Genomic DNA, 20,846 nt, shown 5'->3' on the forward strand with positions numbered 1-20,846 from the left:
AAAAAAGAATGACAGGATGCATCATCAAAATCCGACAAATCGAACAATTTCTTTAAACAAAATGTTTTTAATGAAATTAAATATTACAAAAAATTCTTTTACATGGCACTTGGGGAATCCCTGCGAGAGTACAATTATTTGATATAACCCCCATTAGATTGAATGACGGTCTCTATTCTCGATCTGAAACGTTCGCACGCACGCTGTAATGTAGCGCTGTCCATGCCAACGAATGCTGCCTCAATAGCGGTCCTTAATGACGTCACATTAGGATGCCGAGACTTGTTTGTGACCCTTTCAACTACGCTTCATACATAGTAATAATCCAAGGAATTTAAATCTAAGCTGGCTAGAATGAGAGCTGAGGCGAGCAACTCGGCTTGTCCTGGCAGCTTCAGAGATCATCTGTCGTATTTTTAATCTGTCGTATGTACAATTTGAATCGAAAGTCCTCTTCGACATTGTTGGCCCGCTTACACCAACAATTGATGATAATTTTCGCAACAATTGTCCTGGGTCTTCCGAAATCAGCACTTGAGCCCTTTCAATGACTCGCGGTGTATTCTTTACTCTTCCTCGCTGGAACCTTCGTTGGACTGTTTTAAAGCCGTATATTTTGCCATAAACGGTTTATCTCGAGTATCCAAAGAACCGAATCCAAATTACTTCCGTTGTTGAACGCCCAGTATCTTCGATGATCGCGGCTCTTCGATTATACTCCGCACTTGGTTTCAATATCGCGGCCATTTTGAAAATATAACTGTTTATTAGAACCAACAGGCTTTCTCGAACGCCAACAACAATCTTTGGCGGAGATACAATATAGCGGAAAATTTAAATTGAAATTTGTCCGGATTTTAGTGACACATCCTATATATTCAAATTAATATGAATACATAAAAAAATAAAAAAAATTTGTCGAAAAGTATTTTAAGGTTAAAAGTTTATATTTTTGCGAGATTTTAATGAAATTTAAAAATAATTTAGCATCGTGTTTAGATCGTCATGAAAATCTTCAAAATCATCATTTTTTCTTTGACATCACTTTTCTTAAAATTATTAAGTAAAAGCTAAATTTTGTCAATGGATTTGTGTTTACCAGGCAAAAAATAATTATTTATATTTAATATTGCAAAAAAGGTGAAATTTCCTATAATCATTTTCTTGTTAATGTTCAGTGAAAAATATTAACCTTTAATATACATGATTGATGCCCATTTCTATCAATGTAGATTAACTTTAATCTCGATTCATTTACTTTTCATTTTTTTCTTATTCTTAAAACTAGAAGAAAATGAAGAGTTAGTTGAATCAAGATTAAAGTTAAACTGCATTAGTAGAAACGGATATGAATCACTCACTTTTCAGCATTTTTTCCTTTGAAGTATTAATAACATCTGGCTAAATAATCATATATATTCTTTTCCTAAAAAAACTTTTGCATCTAGAGAACAAGTTTTGTATGTTGCCAGCCCCCGTTTCTGCATATTCTTCGAGAACGAAAATTCACTTTAAGACACGAAATACTTATCGCGTTATTTTTGCAGCTAAACTTTTTTTATTTATTCAAATTATTTTTTGTTTATATTGCAAAGATTTCACAAACTATTAAAAAAATTGAAAATAAAGCAATTTATAATATGTTGAATATTATAAATGAATATTAATTTAAATTTTAATTATTGTATACAAGGTGTCTGGAAATAATCGCCAAATATTTCATGAGCAAGTAGAGTGGACTAAACTGAGTCGAAAAGTCCTCTACAATTTTGTAAATTTCCCTAATAATTAATAAGATATTAATCCTTAAAGATAGCCGAATATGCACGCTCGCCTACTATTGCGAAGTGTATATACCTACCGATCTCTTAGCGCGCGGGCCTTGTGAGTTGGGGATTGGTTGGCAAGCACCCCGCACACCGCCGCCACTATAGGACGGCGCGCTTGCCAGATTATCCCCGCTTCCCACGCCGCGCGCCAAGAGATCGGTAAGCATATACACTTCGCAGTAATATATTATAAAGTACATTATTTAAAATGTAAATGTAACAAACGTTCAATTTATATCCATTTATGCACTGTAAAAAAGATATTTTTATTGAATTACTTAATAACTAACTTTTCAAATAACCAATTTTGAACTATTTTTTTTGTGTAATTTGGATTGCCAATTTTAAGATATATTAAAATATTTTTAAATTTCTTTAAACATTTTTGTTTTAGAGTTTTCATTTTTGCATATAAAAAATATTCATATCATACATTTTTATTGATTATAATTAGTAACAATAATAGTATAATTAGTTATAACATTTATACAGCCATGCAAAAGTATTAGACACTTAAAATTTTCTCGCATTTTACGAAAAGTCAAATATCTCGACGAAAAAAAATCTCAGAGAGATTTTTGATCGCGTATTTTAAAGCGTAAAGATATTGTTTTAAATTTAATTTGCATTTATTTTTGAATATTTTGTTTACGATATTTTGTTTCTAAGTTACATAAAATTGAAAAATGATATTTTTGTAATATTTTTGTCTTATTTTAAAGCGTTACAGTTCAATAAAACATCATCAAATAAAATTTAATATAAAAATATCTGAAAGTAGGCTTTTTAAACTTTAAAATACATTTAAAAAAATTTGTACGATAATTTTTCGCAAAGAATTTTTTATTATGTGAAATTTATTGTAAATTGTAAAAACTTATTCTAAAATGTTTTTTAATTCGAAACTAAAAAATATACGGAAAAAAGATAAAAGAGAAAAAATAGTTATAATGTACTTAATATAAAGTTTTTCAATTTTTTAAATTTTTAATCGCGCGCGTGCGATTATCAATTTTTAAAAAAGTTTTTACACAATAAATTTTACATAATGAAAAATTCAATATCTTTGCGAGAAATTATTTTACAAATTTTTTTCAAAAAGTATTTTAAAGCTTAGAAAGCCTACTTTCAGATACTTTTATATTAAGTTTTATTTACTGATGTTTCATTGAACTGTAGCGCTTTAAAATAAAACAAAAATATTACAAAGATGTTTTTTAATTTTATGTAACTAACTTAGGAACAAAATATTGTAAACAAAAGATTCGAACACAAATTTAAAATCCTATCTTACGCTTTAAGATGCGTGATCGAAAATTTCTCTAAAATTTTTTTTCGCTGAGATATTTAACTTTTCATAAAATGCGAAAAAAGTTGTAAGTGCCTAATACTTTTGCACATGGCAGTATATTTTTTTATAAGTATTCAAATTTACAAATTTTTTTTTCTGAAAGATATCAAAATATATATAATATTCACTTAATAATTTTTATAAAAATGATGAAAATTAATCTAAGATGTAAAAGACCTATATATGTAATAAAGATGTCAAAAATCATTATTAAGGGTTAATAAGATTAACGAATGAAGATTAAATATGATAAAAAAAGGTATTTATTCTCTTGTTTGATTTAGTTATAAATAATAATCTTGTCTTGTTGTGAAATTATAATTCTGTTGAATAAATTTAAATTAAAAGTTTTATCTTTAATAAATCATGAACTTATGGTATGAATTATTTTAATATAAATTCGGCTACTTGTTTACACCATTACAATATTATATTGGCGTATAAAATTATGCAGAAATTTTTGAATGTTAATAATAAATTCGAAATATTACACAAATTTTTCTTTGTTAATATCGTTACAATGTATACGTGCACATGCTCTCACGCATGCAAGTTCACATATGCACACATGCATACATACACACGCGCACAATGTATACATATGTATACACACACATACACACACGCGCGCGCGCACACACATCACACACACACACACACACACACACACACACAAAATGATAAAAATTATTTTGTGTTATATTTTATTTTTTTTTTTTTATATTCTTAACCTCTTTCATAAGCTCACCATTCTAGAGTGCGTACAATGTAGTGTATGCGATTTTTTACATTACTACGTATAACCTTTTTATAATATTGGGAGTACAAATAAGTTTCCGCCGTTTTTTATCAAAAATTAAGCATTTATTGTGAAAGAACGGTACATAATGTTTTATTCAAAGTAATGGCCATCGCTAGCCACTACTTTTTCCCATCTTTCTGGTAGCATGTGGATACCGCGTCGTAAGAACACTTCATCTTTTGAGGCTATCCATCGATACAATTTTTGGTATCTTCATATGATGTGAAGTGCTGTTCAGACAGGCTATACGTCATCGGAACAAGGTAGTCGGAAGGAGCAATGTCGGAAGGAGAATACGACGAGTGGGATAGAACTTCCCATTTGAGTGTTTCAAAGTAGGTTTTGACCGGCAACATGTAGTCGAGCATTATCATGCAGGAGAATAATTTTGTCATGCCTGAAGCAGTAATGGGCGCGTTTTTCCTTGAGTGCTCGGCTCAATCTCATCAATTGTTCGGTAGAGAGTCCCAGTAATGATCTCGTTCGGTTTGAGCAACTCATAATACACGACACCAAGCTGATCCCACCAAATACATAACATGAGTTCTTTTCCATGAATATTCGGCTTGGTTATCGATGTTGAAGCATGGTCAAGCGGTCCCCATGATTTCCTCTTCTTTGGGTTATCGTAGTGGATCCATTTTTCATCACCAGTGACTATACAATGCAAAAAACCCTTTCGTTTATGCCTGGTAAACAGCATTTCACATGTGAAAAATCGGCGTTCAACGTTTCTCGGTTTCAGTTCATATAGAACCCAATTCCCTTGCTTTTGAATCATTCCCAATGATTTCAAACGATATGAACTTGTTTATTGAGTCACTCCTAATGTAAGTGCAAGTTCTTTTTGTGTTTGGCACGAATCTTCATCCAATAATGCTTCCAATTCCGCGTCTTCGTATACTTTCGGTCTTCCGCTACGTTCTTTGTCTTCGACGTCAAATTCACCGTTCTTAAACTTTTGAAACCACTCACGATAACTTCTCTCACTTAAGGCAGCATTATTATATGCTTCTACAAGCAATTTGAGCCTCAGCTGCAGATTTCTTCAAATTAAAGAAGTAAATCAAAAGTTGCAAATGATGCTTATTCGGCTCAAAACTCGACATTTTCGTACAAAAAAAAAAATATGATGCCGATACAAAATCGCTAATATTTCAAGGTTATGGTGTTGCCGGATATCCAATCTTATGATATGTTTTACATCAAACAATTTTAACTATATTTATTAGTTTATTAGTGGCGCCATCTTTTGCAAACGGCGGAAATTTATTTGTACTCCCAATAAAATATAAAAACCTGAACTAAGATTTAAAAAACTAATTATTCATATATATATGATAAGCCTACAAGGGCATTTTTTGTGTTATTCTCAATATGAGAACACGAAATTTTAAAGAGAGACTTGAAAACCTGCACGAATGATCAGTTCAATTCTGCATATTCCTTTATTTTTTATTAAATATATGTTTACTGTGTTTCGTTAGAATAAAAGTAAATATATGAAGTTGTAGAATTAAAAAAAATTATTTCAATATAATAAGTAGAAAATTTACGGCCTTTGTCAATCTTGAGAGATCGCTTGATCAGATGTCCTATCGATTCATTCAAACCAAGCTGCATCATTTTTTAAACCATCGGCGTAACTGATCTTGTTGAAATCAAGAGATAAAAGAAACATATTTACGAATAAGTAGTTACTTTGTAAACTGTTTTGTAGATAATTCTAAATATTAAAATTTTGTTTCTTAATTGTAAAATGTAAATTGTTAAATCTTAATTGTAAAATCTTGATATGTAGATTTAAAAAAAAACTTTTTTTAATTTTTAATACTTTATTGAGCAATTCATATCGTACTATTTTTTTGTTAATTTAAACGGTCAACAAAAAATTCCATGTTTTTTTGCTTAAAATTAAAATTTAAAAATTTGAGAATTTTTTTATCCAAAGTAGTCATATCTCACGAAATTTTTCGATAAAATTTGTTTAAACCATATTCATTAATTGAAAATAAAGTATTTTTTATTTGATTCCTGTCTTTGTTGGACTTTGAGGTATAAATTTCACACTATGAAATATGCCTTCAGAGATAGCATTACAAAGTTACAAGATTTCATAGATCCTGATACGGCCAGATCGGTGGCCGAGGAGATAGTCAAAATAGAGATAATATTCATATTCAAATGTAGTAATAATCAGCATGTACATATATACTGAGAAAAAATATAGTCAATTCTTATAAATATTTAGTTTAATATTGTTAATTAAACATTTATTTATGGTAAATAAATATTTGTTCAATAAAAAGAATGACTATTAAATTAAATTAATAATTCTTGTATAAATATGTATATTTATCTTTATATTTATCTTTATATTTATTAAAGACATAGCACATGGATATCCTTTGGACGTCCATAGGATGTCTCGTTCGAACAGATGACTTACTAGATATCCTGATGACGTTTGGCAGACTTTTTGAATGTACAATGTACCATCTTTACATGTCCAGCAGACATAATTGTTATGACATCTCGATAGGATGTAAAATGGATGTTGTTTGGACATATTTCAATGAGAAATGATAATAGAATAAAATCGAATCGACGTCAATTCCATTATTATTCTGTGAGTATTGCAAACTGCGTAATTACAAACTTGTTTAATAAAAAATGATATTTGTCAGTAAAAATTGTGTTAATATTCTCAAGTAATGCTATATAGTAATATAAGAATAGCATTGAAACAGGAATACAACTGCATTTTCTTATTTTTCCTAACATAAGAAAATATGATATTAAAAAAATTCTAAAAAAGTTCTGAAAAAATTCTCAGAATTTTATGAGAAGAAAATAAACAATTTCTGTCTCTTGCTGTTTTTCTGTAAAGTTGATAAAGCTAATATTTCAGTAAAAAAATTATTGAAAACCAATATTCATTGATATTTAATAAATAATATCTTGTTAAATATTGCGAAAATTGCAAATAGATAGATGATAGAGAACTCTTCGACTTAGCTTAGTCCGTTTTAAGTACTCACGAGCATTGTTGGATGGATTATGACACACTATACAATTTATATAAAAATTTATTTTGCGTTGTATTTTATATCTTTTTCATATTCGCTGCATAATATTCATATTTAACTATGTGGTAATAATCAGCAATGATTATATATACTGAAAAAAAATATAATTAATTTTTTACATTTTAAATATAATTATTTAGTTCAGTACTGCCAACAAAACATTTATTTATAATAAATATTTGTTGAATAATTTGTTGAAAAAAAATAATTGTCAAATTAATAGTTCTATATCAAATAAATGTATCTTTAAATTTAATAAATGTTTAGTTGTAGTATTTAACTAAATATTTATTAAAACTAACTATATTTTTTCTCAGTGTAGATAAAAAATGAGTCATGTTTGGTAAATTTTCGTAATTTTGTAGGAACTGTTGCAATCGCTCGTTGTTCGCTTACGTTCATTTTTGCAAATATTGCGAGAATAATTTGAATAAATTTAAAGTAGTAATGTAGTATGACTAAGGTCACAGTTTATTTTGCAATCTTAATAACGCAAATCGATATCTCGCTGATCAAATAACAATATTTTAAACGTCATGATGATATTATTCTTTTTTGCTTAAATTTAACCATGTAAAATAATGCACGAATTGATTAGTTGGCATTGAATTGTACTATACTTTTATTATCTTTAAGAAATTATTTTAAAATAGATTGGACGACTTAAAGATATAATGAGAAAGATAAAACTGATAAAATTAATTTGTTTCCAGATTATTGCATGCGGTTGATATTTATGTACATATTTTTTCGCATTTATGTACATTATTTTTTATGTATGAGCTGGATTGTTAGGTGAAAGTGTACTTGGCCTTTCTTTATTGGCAATCTCACAACTCAAAAATATGAAAATATATATATATTCGAAATGAGATTGTGTCGGCAATACAGACCATCGTTGGTCCAAACTTTAATGATGTTTGATCCAATAGAATGGCTCACTATGCTTTACCATGACGATGCTTGGACGAATTTTTCCCCAACAGATGAATAGGAAAGAGAGGTCCAATTGAATAGCCACCCCGGTCACCCCGGCGCCTCTTGACTATTTCTTTTGGAGATATTTAAAAAATAAGGTCTACATCAAACCTAACGATTTTGATGATTTGTGTCGCGAATAATTGATGAGACGAGACGTACCATACATATGGAAATACAATAGGAAGGCGATCTCAAGTTTTTATAACCGATTAGCTCATTGTCTGGCCATTCAGGGGTAGCATTTTGAACATTTGTTGTAAACAAGCATTCCAAACGTGAGAGACGAGGGACTCGTGATAATTAAGTATCCCAACATGAGAGGCAAAGGGACTCACGATAATCAAGCACCCCAAAAGAGGTTATCAGGTACATCCACGTCGTTGATCTTGGATTATGCTAAGAGCAGATGAAACATGCGCACAATTTTAATAAAAGATGCTGATAACTAGGGTGCCAGGTTACGCTGTATCATTCAACAGTTCTTTCCGAGGTTATTCGAAAGAGCCATCACTTGACTCGTTATGCTACTTAGGACTTTTGAATGTGACCCCCCCGCATTTCTCACCTCCGCACCCCTGGGAGGAGGGAAGGAGATCGCAAGAGGTCTCATTGGAAAGGTCTTTTCGAGAGTTTTCATACGAGCCATCATTTGACCCTTTGTGACATTTAGGATTTTTGAACGGGTTTTACCCTCCCTAGAGGAAGAGGAATTGTTACCCCTTATGTCAAAAGATAGCCCTTCTGATGTAATAAGTGTCTTGCAAGTTTCATTCAATTATCTTTATCCGTTCAGAAGTTATTTAAATGTCCCGGCACTTTCCGAACACCCTGTATATAGTAAATATAAGTATAAAGTCGCAAAATAGATTTTTCAGTGTAAACGTAGCCAAATATTACTGATGATGTATGATTAATATTGATGGATTTATGATGATTTGATTAGAATACTGATAGTGATCTGAATTTTTTCTCAAGTATCAATATAGATAATAATCGTAAAACTAAAGTGAAATATATTGTTAATAATACTGATTGTGTAAAACCGTCAAAATATTTAAAAAATTGATACATACTGTCAGTATTAGTAATTCAGTATTAGTAGTAATATTACTAATCAATACTATTGAACGTGGTTAAAATAGAAAGATGTAGTTTTAAATAATAATTTTCTTTATGGAAAAAAATAAATAGCAAGTTTTACGAACACAATGAATTTTTTAAATGAATTTTTTATTCTTAAAAAAGAAATTGAGAAAATTCGCGAAAAAATTGAAAAAAATCATTTTTCCAAAAAATTTCCGAAAGAAAAAACAGTTTTTTCGAAAATTTTAAAATTGTGTAAAAAGATAACGAAGAAATAACTAATCGTTATTTTTTAAATAATGATAATGGTAACGAGTTACTTTTGAAAATTTTATTACTTTTGAAAATTAGTATAACGATAATTAGTTACTTTTTTATTCAATAACGAATAATACTCGAGACAGAAAAGTTAATATTATTTTTAGATTAAAAATTCTTTGGGAAAATTTATTTTAAATAAAGTTAAGTTTTTTTTAATTAAGCAGTTTTTTTACTTAATAATTTTGAAATAATTTAATGAGATTTAATTTTTAAAAAATTTAGGCTTGAGTTTATGGGTGAGAAACGGATATCCTTCACACATACATGTACTTTATGATTGCGAAGAAAGGATTCCGCTTTCTCTCTCTTCACTTCTCTCTCTCTCTCTCTCTCTCTCTCTCTCTCTCCCTCTCTCTCTCTCTCCATTCCTGAATCGAAGCTGAGGTCTAAACTGTGAATAATTACTAAATTTTTACTGAATAGGAAAAAAAGATCGCCTCTAAATAACTCACGAAAATATAAGTTTTATAGAAAACTGTTTCAGATAAAAGTTGTATATGGTTTAAGGATAATATTTCAACATAGTAACAAAATTATGAAAAAAATTACAGATTATTCTAAATCATATTTAAAAATAACACGACAAATTTAATGACGGTTTACTATCTGGATCATAAGTTTTAATAAATAGTAGTATTTTTTTAATTTGAGCTCTAAATATATAAATAAAAATGTATAAATATATTAAATAAAATAAATGACAAAAATCTCAACTACCTTTTTCATTTTCATTTTTACATAAAAATAAATTTTTAGTGCAAAATTGAAAATAAGAGGAATATCTCCAATGGTCTTGATCTTAACAAAGTTCCAAGATATGATCCTGAACAATATTCAAGAAGTACGCCGTCGGTCGTACCTTGCATAATGTCAGCGATATTCATTTCAGTACTGTCAACTTTCAAACCTTATAATTCAAAAAATACTTAGTAAAATATAATTTTATTATAGTGTTTTGAAAAGCTTTTGCTATCAGCTATTAGATTCTGAAATCAAAAATATAGTGTTCTATTTTAAAAAATCGATGTGACCTTGACGACGCCACCCAAGGTCAAATCAATAGTATCTTTTTATATCTCTTTCCGAACCATACAATTTTTGTTTAAAACATTTTTTCGTATCTATATATCGTATAGGTTGCGAGAAATCTTAATGCATTATTTAAAATAAGACACCCTGTTTAATAAAATATTTTTTCATTAAGTACTTTTTTAATTATGAAGTTTGTAAGTTACAATATCGATGTTAGCATTATCCAAGATGTCCGATCGACTTCTCAAATAGAGATCTAAAAATTCATTTTTACGTAAAAATAAAAATAAGAGGAACAACTTTTAATGACCATAATCTTAACAAATGTTATTCAGAATATGACCCTGAACAATATTCAAGAGGTTTTAACCATCGATCGAACACCTTAGATAATGCTAACCTCGACGGTACTGTAACTTTTAAGTAATAGTATATAAGTAATAGCCTATATAAGTAATAGCCTCGTAATAGTTATAACTCAAAAAATACTTAATGAAAAAATATTTTGTTATCAATGTTCCGAAGAGCTCTCAAGATAAAGAAGAAGAGCTACAAGAATATGCAATAAAAGAATAGAAGTTTCCATTTTACAAAATCGATGTGATCTTGATCGAATCTTGGCGATATCATTCAAGATATCACAATAATATTGCTATTTAAAGTGTCCCTTAAAATCTTAAAACTTCTATCTGAAACATTTTTTTAAAAGGCATAAGAAAAAAGATATTTGAACCAATAAAATGATTCATTCTATATATTTATATATATATTCGTGCATGAAAAATTTTTTTACCGGGGTTATACAGCCATATAAACCTTATTGTTCCGCTTATTTGAGAAGTTACAATAAGCATGCATTTAGTTTTAAACATTAAAACATTGTAAAGTATTATTTAAAAAATATTTTAAAGTAGCAGAATCTTCAAAACTTGTTACATCGATTGTAAACTCATATAATGTATAATCGCTGCTATGTCCAAATAGTTTACGTATTATTCATCGCAAAACCATGTGTAAAACCATTTTGAAAAAAAGATAATGTTACAATAATTATAGTAATTATTATAATAATACTACAAAAATGATATTATTCCAAGAACAAGCTCAATTATTTTAAACGAAAAAGATAATTATCCGACATATCTTAATAACAGTTGGACTAAAGGACATAATTTGTCTACCATTATTGAAATACATCGTCAAATTTTTCTTGTCACTATTCATACATCGCATTCGTATTATTTAAATCAACGTTTTCATTTTCCGTGATGTTCTTTATTAGATCTTAATCGATTTATTAATAAGCCTTTAGTACAGGATTGTTAAAAAACATTTTTTTTAATCGTGTTTTGAGCTTATTTTACAACTTTTTATTTCCTGTTTCTTGTTTTTTGCCTTTTGTTTTTTCCCTCTTTACAACTGTTTTATCGACAATTGTATTTCTTACTACGTTTCCTGTTTCTTCCAAAGTTTGTTAATTATTATCTCGGACGACATAAAACAAACCGAATAAGAAGCAAAAAGACAAGATGTAAAAAGCAAAAAGCAAAAAACAGAAAACAAAAAGCACATTGTAGAATAACTATTATGGTTATAAATTAATGGCACTTATATGCCACTTTACATGCCATCAAGATGCTACCAACTTGCTATTAAATTTAGAATTTACATGAGAGCAACATTTTATACATAATAAGGAAGCATCTTGTCCCTAATTTGTCATCTATTTGTCTGCAACAACTGACAGTAATATGATGGCATCTTGAACTCACTTGGCTATCATTATTCAAATATGGGAAAGTACTTTTTATTTGGATATATACTTGCATTCATTTATATATATGTGAAGGAAGAATCTACGTGGTAATAGAAAATAAACAATAACATACAATTTTTAGGAGATTTTCTACTTTGCCAAAAGTATTTGAGTTTTTTCTTTTATTCTCGGGAAGAATTTTTTATTCTGTATAAGAAAAACGAAAAAATACGAAATGACATTCCATTAATAACTCCAGCATCCCCTTAAAGGGATCCTAAAGTCGTCTGTATTACCAACTAAACTATATAATTTTTGTATAAAAATTACTTTTTTTCTTTCTTACTGATTTCCTGGAGAAATCCTTTTCTCCAGGAAAATATACGTATTAATACATACCTGTAAGGTGAAGTCTAGGAACGACAAAAAAATTTCGAAATTGAGATTCATTCTTTACCATTTCTAAGTTCAATATGGCATTCCAACCAGAGCAATCACGTTATGACAATATTTGTTTCATATAAAAGCTGTGCACTTTGTATTTATGAATAGTACTTATGATTAGTAGTCTACAGACTAATATAAATTATAAATTTGCATGAAGAAACAGTGTGGAATTCTTAAAATTGGACATTATAGATCTAATTAAAATGTAATTATTATATGAAAATTTATATATATGTAAGATATTGATACATAGTGATGTGTCAATAACACGTAAATCGTGTGTAAAGTGTGCTATTTTCTATATAAATAATCGTCTTTTACATAGTCATCGTTTCACTTTGATTTTTATTAGTAACGTTTTCTACAAATTATTTCCTTCCTGCAAAATTAATATATTTTTATCTTGCTATTATATTTAAATATGTTTGCTGATAAGATCTTTCTATTTCGTTTATTATTATTTTCTATTTCGATTATAAATTATTCTATATTTTCTGTTTTATTGCTTGTTTTTTTTATTATCAGATTCCTTATGTTTCCCGCTTTTTCTTTAGTTCCATCCATCCATCTTTTTACTTGATTTTTTTATTAATACCTTTTAATTGCAACATGTCATCTTTCTTTCGTTATCTTTTTTGTTTTCATTTTCATTACTTAAATACGTTAATTACTTATATATTTAGTATTAATTAATTACATAAGTATTTTTACGATTTTCAAGATTTTCTTCTTTGCTTACTGATTTATTATCATTTTTCTTTGCATCTTTCTTTGCTTATAGTTTAATTCTTCTGTATTTTTTCTTTTGTTTTACTTTTTGTCTTATTTTTTTGTACTGTTTTATTTTATTATTATCTTCTTTGTCTTCTGACTTTTTTTTCGTAATCTTTACATTGTTTACCTTTTATTTTACTGTACAATTTTCTTTCGCTTCATTTCCCATAATTTTTTTTCACAATATTCCTTTTTCTTTTTGTTTTTATTATTTATGTCTTTATACTTCAATAAGTTATTATTATTCTTTATATATTATTATTTCTTCTTTATTTTCTAATTGTTTATTGTCTTTTTTTAAATCAATTTTTATTTTAGTTTTTCTTATTATTGTTTGTTAGTTACCTTTTTATCTCTTCTTTAATTCATCCTTGTCTTTTTTTCAATATTTGACTTTTTCATTATTTTTCTTTATTTTATGATTCTTCACCAATAACATTTTTTTTCTACACATATGTTTGTGTTTTTCACATTTAATTAAAGAATTTGTAACATCCTTCCTGTTTTGTTTTTATCAAATTGTTCTCTCATATTTTGAAATTTCAGTTTGTGTTTGTCAGTTGTCTCATTATTTAGATTTTGGATTTGTGATTTCGTAATTTCTGGCGATTTCATAACTTGTGCCGTTTCAATCTTTTCCGTTTGCAAAATATCTAAAATATTCATTTTATTGCAATACATCGACGCAATTGTTGCTAATTCATTTTTTTATTCCTTCATCTTATATGGATTTTTCGATGTCATTATTATTATTATTTTTATAGTGAAAAATGAAATCACAACCGATAACTCTTTAATGTCAGTTCCCCTTGCAGGCTCAATAATTTGATCGGATATTAATTTTTTGAGTTGTTCCATGGAGAAAGAGAGGGAGGGGATGAGAGAGGGGAGAGAGAGGAAGAGAGAGGGGGAGAGAGAGAACGCCTAATAATTTATTTAAAAATGGAATTAATAGATAAGTTAAGGTTACGTTACAAAATAATTGGTAAGTCTAAAACATATTTTACCCTCTTGCTTTCGAATTTAAAACTGCTTATATACAGCTTATTATAATTATAATTATTAGCAATTTATTCGTAATCACAATATTTACGCGTTTTATAAATAGATCGAATCTCGAAAAATAAGAAAACATATTTTTCAGAGATCCTCATGAGCACCCAACTTATTTAAGTGTATATATAGATTGGCTTTTATTGTTGAGAGAGAAATAAATGCTAAATGCTAAATTAAAAAATAATATTAGGTGTTTTCTAGCAAGAGACACAGATGCCAGTGTAACACAGTGAATCATAATATCTTTGTTGTTTGCAATATTAAACAAAGATGAAATGATTACTGTGTTACACTATCTCTTGCTAGAAAGCATCATTACTGTTTCTTTTTGTTTATATCTCTTCTATAATAAATTATTTATTTTTCATCTTTTAATTATCCTTTTAAATAACGTGCTTATGGCTAATATAGCGAGCGTTTTATAAAGATAATATGTACATGACCATATATGAAACTAACACTAAACAATAATCAGAAATATTTCTTCCTTTCTTAGCAGTTGAAATATTCTTGGTGCGTGTATCGTGATGTTTTCGTATACGGACTACATATTAAATGAAGGAATGAGAGAGATATGTATTCCGAATGGTATATATTCCGAATAAATAATGTAAGCTGTAAAGCAATAGAATAAAGTAATGAATCAGAAATAATTCTTGTGTATAAAACTTTATTAATTTATGTATCTTTTTTTTAAAAATAATTCACAAGCAAAGAAATATCATAGTATATACAGAATGAGTTGTTATAATCTAATCACGTACAGGGACCCAGGAGACAGACGTAGCATTCTTAAGCAGGCAGAAAATATTCCTGGTCAAAAAAAGCTGAATACAGAAATGAAGTTGCTAAATATATTTGAAGGATTCTAGTCTTCGGGCTTCGTTTGTGTATATGCCACAATTACAATAATATGTTATGTAATTATAATAGTTAATTATAATAGTAATTTATTAAATGTGTGCTCGGTCCACAAACTTGCTTTAAGAAGCCTTAAGTCATAAGTTGAAAAAGATTAATACCTACTCCACAACCTTGCTTTAAGAGGCCGTAAGTCGTAAGAACTATAAGAAGTTGACCAATCATAGTCGATTATTTTTTTCATATTCTATTGTAATTAATTTTATTGTAATCAATTTCTTAAGGCTTATGACCTCTTGAAGCAAGGTTGTGGATAAATATAAGTGACAATAATTTCTGCTTTTAAATGTTTTTGCGCAGTCTTTAGACTTTAACCATTAGACCTAAAAATATTTTCCGATTGTAGTTGTGCTCAATCTAATGAGCACATTAGTTTCTCACCATTATGAAAATAATTTAACTTTTATATAACATAAGATATTCCATAAGTGTTAATGTTTTATATAATTTTTTTTATACAATATAGTTAGTGTTCTAATAAATATAAATTATATGAAATAAAATTCTTTTCAAATTACAATAGCGGAGCTATTTATTTTGCTCAATGACTTCTTAAAAACGAATATCGGAAGCCATATTCAAACAAATTTCATATTATTCCTTGTGATATCAAGTTTTATGACTCATTGTTTAAAAAAATTGTTAAGAAAAACTTTTTTACAGTGAATAAAAAGACTACTTTCGAATAAGCTTTAGATAGGGATCCTATGTTAAACATTTCAACTTTGGAATATCTTGATTTTTAATCCCGTTTCGAGTATTGAGTTTTAAAGCACATACTCAGGACACTAAAACAAGCTTTTTCTATAAGTTTCAGAAAAATCTAAAGAATTTTTCGGAGAAAAAATCCTTAAGCAAAATCCAATTCTAAAGCATAAGTTTTATCTGCTGATCGTCACTTACAACTTACGTCTCTTAAAACAAGATTGTAGACTTTATTAATCTAACTCTACGGTAAAGTCTTAGCCACAGCAACGGTCTTAATGACATTATTTCCCAGTAGTTGATTAACAGCGTTGTTAACAGCAGACAATGTAGAAATCGGAATCTGAAAGTGAGATTTGATTCATTAAAAGCTATATAATTTTTTATACAGATCGTGGTGCTCGTAAGACATAAATATAAAAGAAACGACTTACATTAAAAATACTATCGATGAAAGATTCGCTGGTGGCATAAGATGTTTTGCCTGCAACAACCACGCCACCGTCCCCCACTGCATTGGCAAAAAGTCCACCGACTATATCCGAAGGAGAACTTTGAGTATCAGCTATTGCTGTTGGAGCAACATAAACTATTTTCCTAGGGCGGGTCCAGAATCTTTTTCTAAGATACCAGCGTGGATACGCAGGTTTTGCAACGACTACATTTGGATTGGCTGAAAGAAAAAGAATTTCTCATTGATTAACATTCGAACAAGTGCAGAAAAGGATTGAAATTACTCACCAACTGTTGTAACTGTACCGACGGTGGCAGTAGCTTGGCCTGCGCCTTGTGTGGGTGCAGCAGCTGCAGGTGTCAGAACGACGGTTTTCACGGCTGGCGCTGCTCCAACATAAACCGATTTGACCAGGTCCACTTCTGCCGCGGGTGCCACGACTGGCACTGCACGTCGCGTCTATCGCAAAAAATATTTCTCTAATTGTAAAATTTAAATATTCTAGCAATCATCTTGAGTGTCCTACATAATTATTTTAATTTAATTAAAAATTATTTTTAAATCTGCCGAAAAAACGATTTTGAAATATCCGAAATTTTAATTAGATAGCAGAATTTTAGCAGATTTAAAAATAATTTTAATAAACTATCAAATTTTTTGTAGTTTATTATGCTTCCTAGTATCCTACAGTTCCAAGTATTCTACACAGAAAAAATATTACAATTGTCACAATCAGAAATAATGATAATTTTTTTGCTATCAATATATTTGGTTATGTTAACTGTAAAATAGACACATACGTTTATAATCGTAACCATTAAGATAATCTTACTGTTATCATAATCGTACTCTATAATTTTTATAACCGTACTCTATAATTTTTATAAAAAAAGTATTGGGCGACTTTTGGTCGTGGCAACCAAAATCGTTTTTGCTACATATGTTTGAGTTTCCTATAATATATCTATATTAATCCAACAAAATTATTTTTTTATCTGTATCTAGCTAACGGAGTTGGTGCATTTTAGGAGATTTAGGGAGCATGCAGGATTGTTCACTGTTTTTTTTACTTAATTTTATTTACTGAACTCGAAAAAAATCGTAATTAAAATTGTTCTGATATCCGAAATTTTTTTCGCATTTGAAATAGAAGAAAGCAACAATTGATTTTATCACTTTCTTGAATTGTATCTACAAATTTTTCTTCGTTTTTATCTTATTTTTTTATTTAATAGGAACGCTTCTCTCGTAAATGTACATTTTGTACAATTTGTATACATGCGCGAAATATATATGTAAAATGTAAATATGTAAATAAGTATAAATAAGTACAAATGTAAATAAAAGAATATAAAGGAATTTATTTTTAGATCCTGTTAATCTATTATATAGTATTTCGCTTCATAAACACTCTATAATAAGCCTTCACTACAAAATCTTATTTATTCTATAGTGCAAGTAAAAGTTACTTTAATAATTAATAATTAATAATTGATTTTTATAAAAACAAAGAAAAATTCGCATATATGATTCAAGAAAGTGATAAATTTAACATTGTTTTCTTCTGTTCAAAATGTGAAAAAAAAATTTCCCGAATACTAGGACAATTTTAATTATAATTTTCGAATTCAGCTAATAAAATTGAATAAAAAAAAATGTGAACACAACTATTTCTGCATGCTCCCTAAATCGTCTAAAATGCACTAACTCTTTTTAAATATTTTTAAAAAATTGTTCTTTCCTTTTTCAAATATTCAACAATCAAAATGTTTGGTCGATATGTAATCTGCTTCTTACCTCCTTATTTTGCGACTCAGCTTTTTCATCTGCATCAGCTCGTAGCATCGCATCAGCTTGTAACACCTTCTGCATTCGATAGATTTAGTTTAAAGACGATATCCATCATGAATATATGTATGCAAAGATGATCGACGATTAAAATATGTATCCCAAGAATCCAACATGAACTTAAAATTGCTTATTCGATTTATTAGGGTTAGATACTAAACTACAACTATTCTACGGGAGATGCGTTAGAAGACTGTCAATTTTCTTCCACGCGTGTCTCAACTTGTCGTTTATGTATTGTATTTGAGACCTAGAAAATCAAAATGATGTATTCCATATTATTTACAGAGTAAAAATATAAGCTAGAAAATCGCGATTGAACCTCTTTCTCTTTGTGTGCCTTCGAAGGTATGATTTGTATATTCGTGCGACCTTTCGGTTTCTTCCCACTTGCAGTTGTATCCGTTGCTGGGGTGTTAGATGTTCCCACAGCGACCTCAGGTGGATTCAACTTAGCTTCGTTATTTACGCTGCCACTTATAATTCCATCAAATCCAGGTTGATCAAAACCACCGCCGAGAAACACTCCCGGACCTGGATCGCCGCCTGGTGTTGCCCCTGCGTATAAGCCACCCGCAATCGGGTTCACTGACCGTCTACTGCCATCCAGTTTCCCACCGAGGCCAGCAGCCGCTTCTGGTCCTCCACGGCCAGCTCCAGCTCGAGCATAAAGACCACCGCCTGAAGTAATTTTTGCTTGCGTTTGTATGGCCTCATTTAATGTTTGTTTAATATATTTCTATTTTTAATGAAAATACTGAAATCTTATTGAATTGGTGCAGACTGCCATTTTTTTTTACTAGATTTTTTTTTAAATTTGCAATATTTTTATTTGACAAAATTTTGACACCAATATATAGTGTATATTTTTATTTTCGTTTAATACTAACCAAGCTTGCCGTCTGTATCTAATTTGCCGCCTAATCCCGCGCCAGCATGTGCACCCCATGGTGTTCCCGCACTCGCGAAAAGTCCACCACCCGTACCTCGCAAAAGACCGCCAAGTCCAGCTTCAGCATGATATCCTCCAAAATTCACTCGGATTCCTCCGTCAGTAAATTGAATAAATGGAGGCTACGTCAAGCAAATATGGAAAATTATTAAAACAACTGAACTTTAAACTTGTTGAATTTAAAAATTATTGAAAAACAAAAAGCTGAGAGCTAACGCTAGTAATTCTTTGCGCAATTTTTATTATAATAATATATTTATTAACAACAATTTATGGAAAATTATATTTTCTTATTAAACTAAAAACGCTTTAGCATTAATAAGAAACATGATGTTATGTAGAAGCATTTTTTTATTACTTTTTATTAATTTATATAAATTTCTTTATTGTTATCTCTATTCTATATCTAGGTTGTAGGTGATAACGCAATTGTAAATACAATCCTGTCTCTTCTCTACTATAAGATATAAAAGCCGGATCTTTCCAAGAGTGTGCATGCGAGTTTTATCGATTGCAGACGTTCCGGATAATTTCGAGACTAGTGACCGTGACCGTTGCGCGATACAACAATTTCTCTCAATTATTTTTTTTTCGCGTTAACCTACATAGACAAAAAAATTGTATGCGAATTCCAAGTTAAGATAATTTTTTCAAGTTAAGAAAATTTTTTGCGTTGACACTGACATTCATGTAGCGTGCATTAACCGAATTTACCGTTTGCTTATGACATTTTAAAGATTATTTCAAGGTAAACAAGCTATGTTAAAATATGCAATGAACGATAATAACAAGTGGATTCCGCACTACTTCCAGATAGCATGGAATATTTTTAATGACTGTGATGATATTATCAGAAAAAGATTTACGTTTGCAGCGTGCTAAAGATTTATGATAAGCACTATAATTATATTTGAACTTTGTACTTCCTTTATTTTTATTGCTGTTTATAAACGATATGAACTTAAAATTGTTCGCTTGGTTTTTTGCTTTCAATTTTATGAATAAAGAACATAATTTTGTTGCTTATATTCTGTAGCTTCTTATTAGTTTTAATCGATATATTTTTTTTACTTTAATAAATAATTGTTGTTGATTTATAGTTTCCTGAAACAATATTTTTATTTAACAATAGACTAATTAAACAACATAACAATTAAATTTTATGCAACCTTCTATCGCAACTTCCCGCAAACCTTTCTCTCTACAAGAGAGTCTGCTTATCTAACTAACTTATATATATATATATATATATGTAAGGTAACTTTTCCTCTCGAAGCAATCGACTACATGGAATCAGTTTTTCAGAAGTAAGGTATCAATGCGTTTCTTCGTAAGTCTAATAATTATTCGTGTGACGTCTAAGACACTATGAGTATGTAGAATTGAGATCATATTCGTAATTATAGGCTTGTAATTAAATAAACCTGTTGAATCAAGATATATAC

The 20,846-nt window shown here is 29.1% G+C and overlaps 1 protein-coding gene across 1 annotated transcript in view; it reads right to left on the reverse strand.

Annotated features, from left to right (window-relative positions):
- Positions 1-16,305: 16,305 nt before the first annotated feature.
- The window catches only part of LOC108692262, a 5,723-nt gene continuing 1,182 nt past the window's right edge, over positions 16,306-20,846 (reverse strand). The window contains exons 2-7 of the mRNA XM_018200434.1: positions 19,340-19,523; positions 18,772-19,130; positions 18,399-18,467; positions 16,889-17,060; positions 16,582-16,820; positions 16,306-16,490 (exon numbers count right to left, since the gene is read on the reverse strand). Coding sequence (XP_018055923.1) covers positions 16,392-16,490; positions 16,582-16,820; positions 16,889-17,060; positions 18,399-18,467; positions 18,772-19,130; positions 19,340-19,523 — 1,122 coding nt within the window. The 3' untranslated portion in view covers positions 16,306-16,391. The remainder of the gene's footprint in view (positions 16,491-16,581; positions 16,821-16,888; positions 17,061-18,398; positions 18,468-18,771; positions 19,131-19,339; positions 19,524-20,846) is intronic.

Source organism: Atta colombica, unplaced genomic scaffold (genome assembly GCF_001594045.1).
Source record: "Atta colombica isolate Treedump-2 unplaced genomic scaffold, Acol1.0 scaffold68, whole genome shotgun sequence".
Taxonomy (NCBI): Eukaryota; Metazoa; Arthropoda; class Insecta; order Hymenoptera; family Formicidae; genus Atta; species Atta colombica.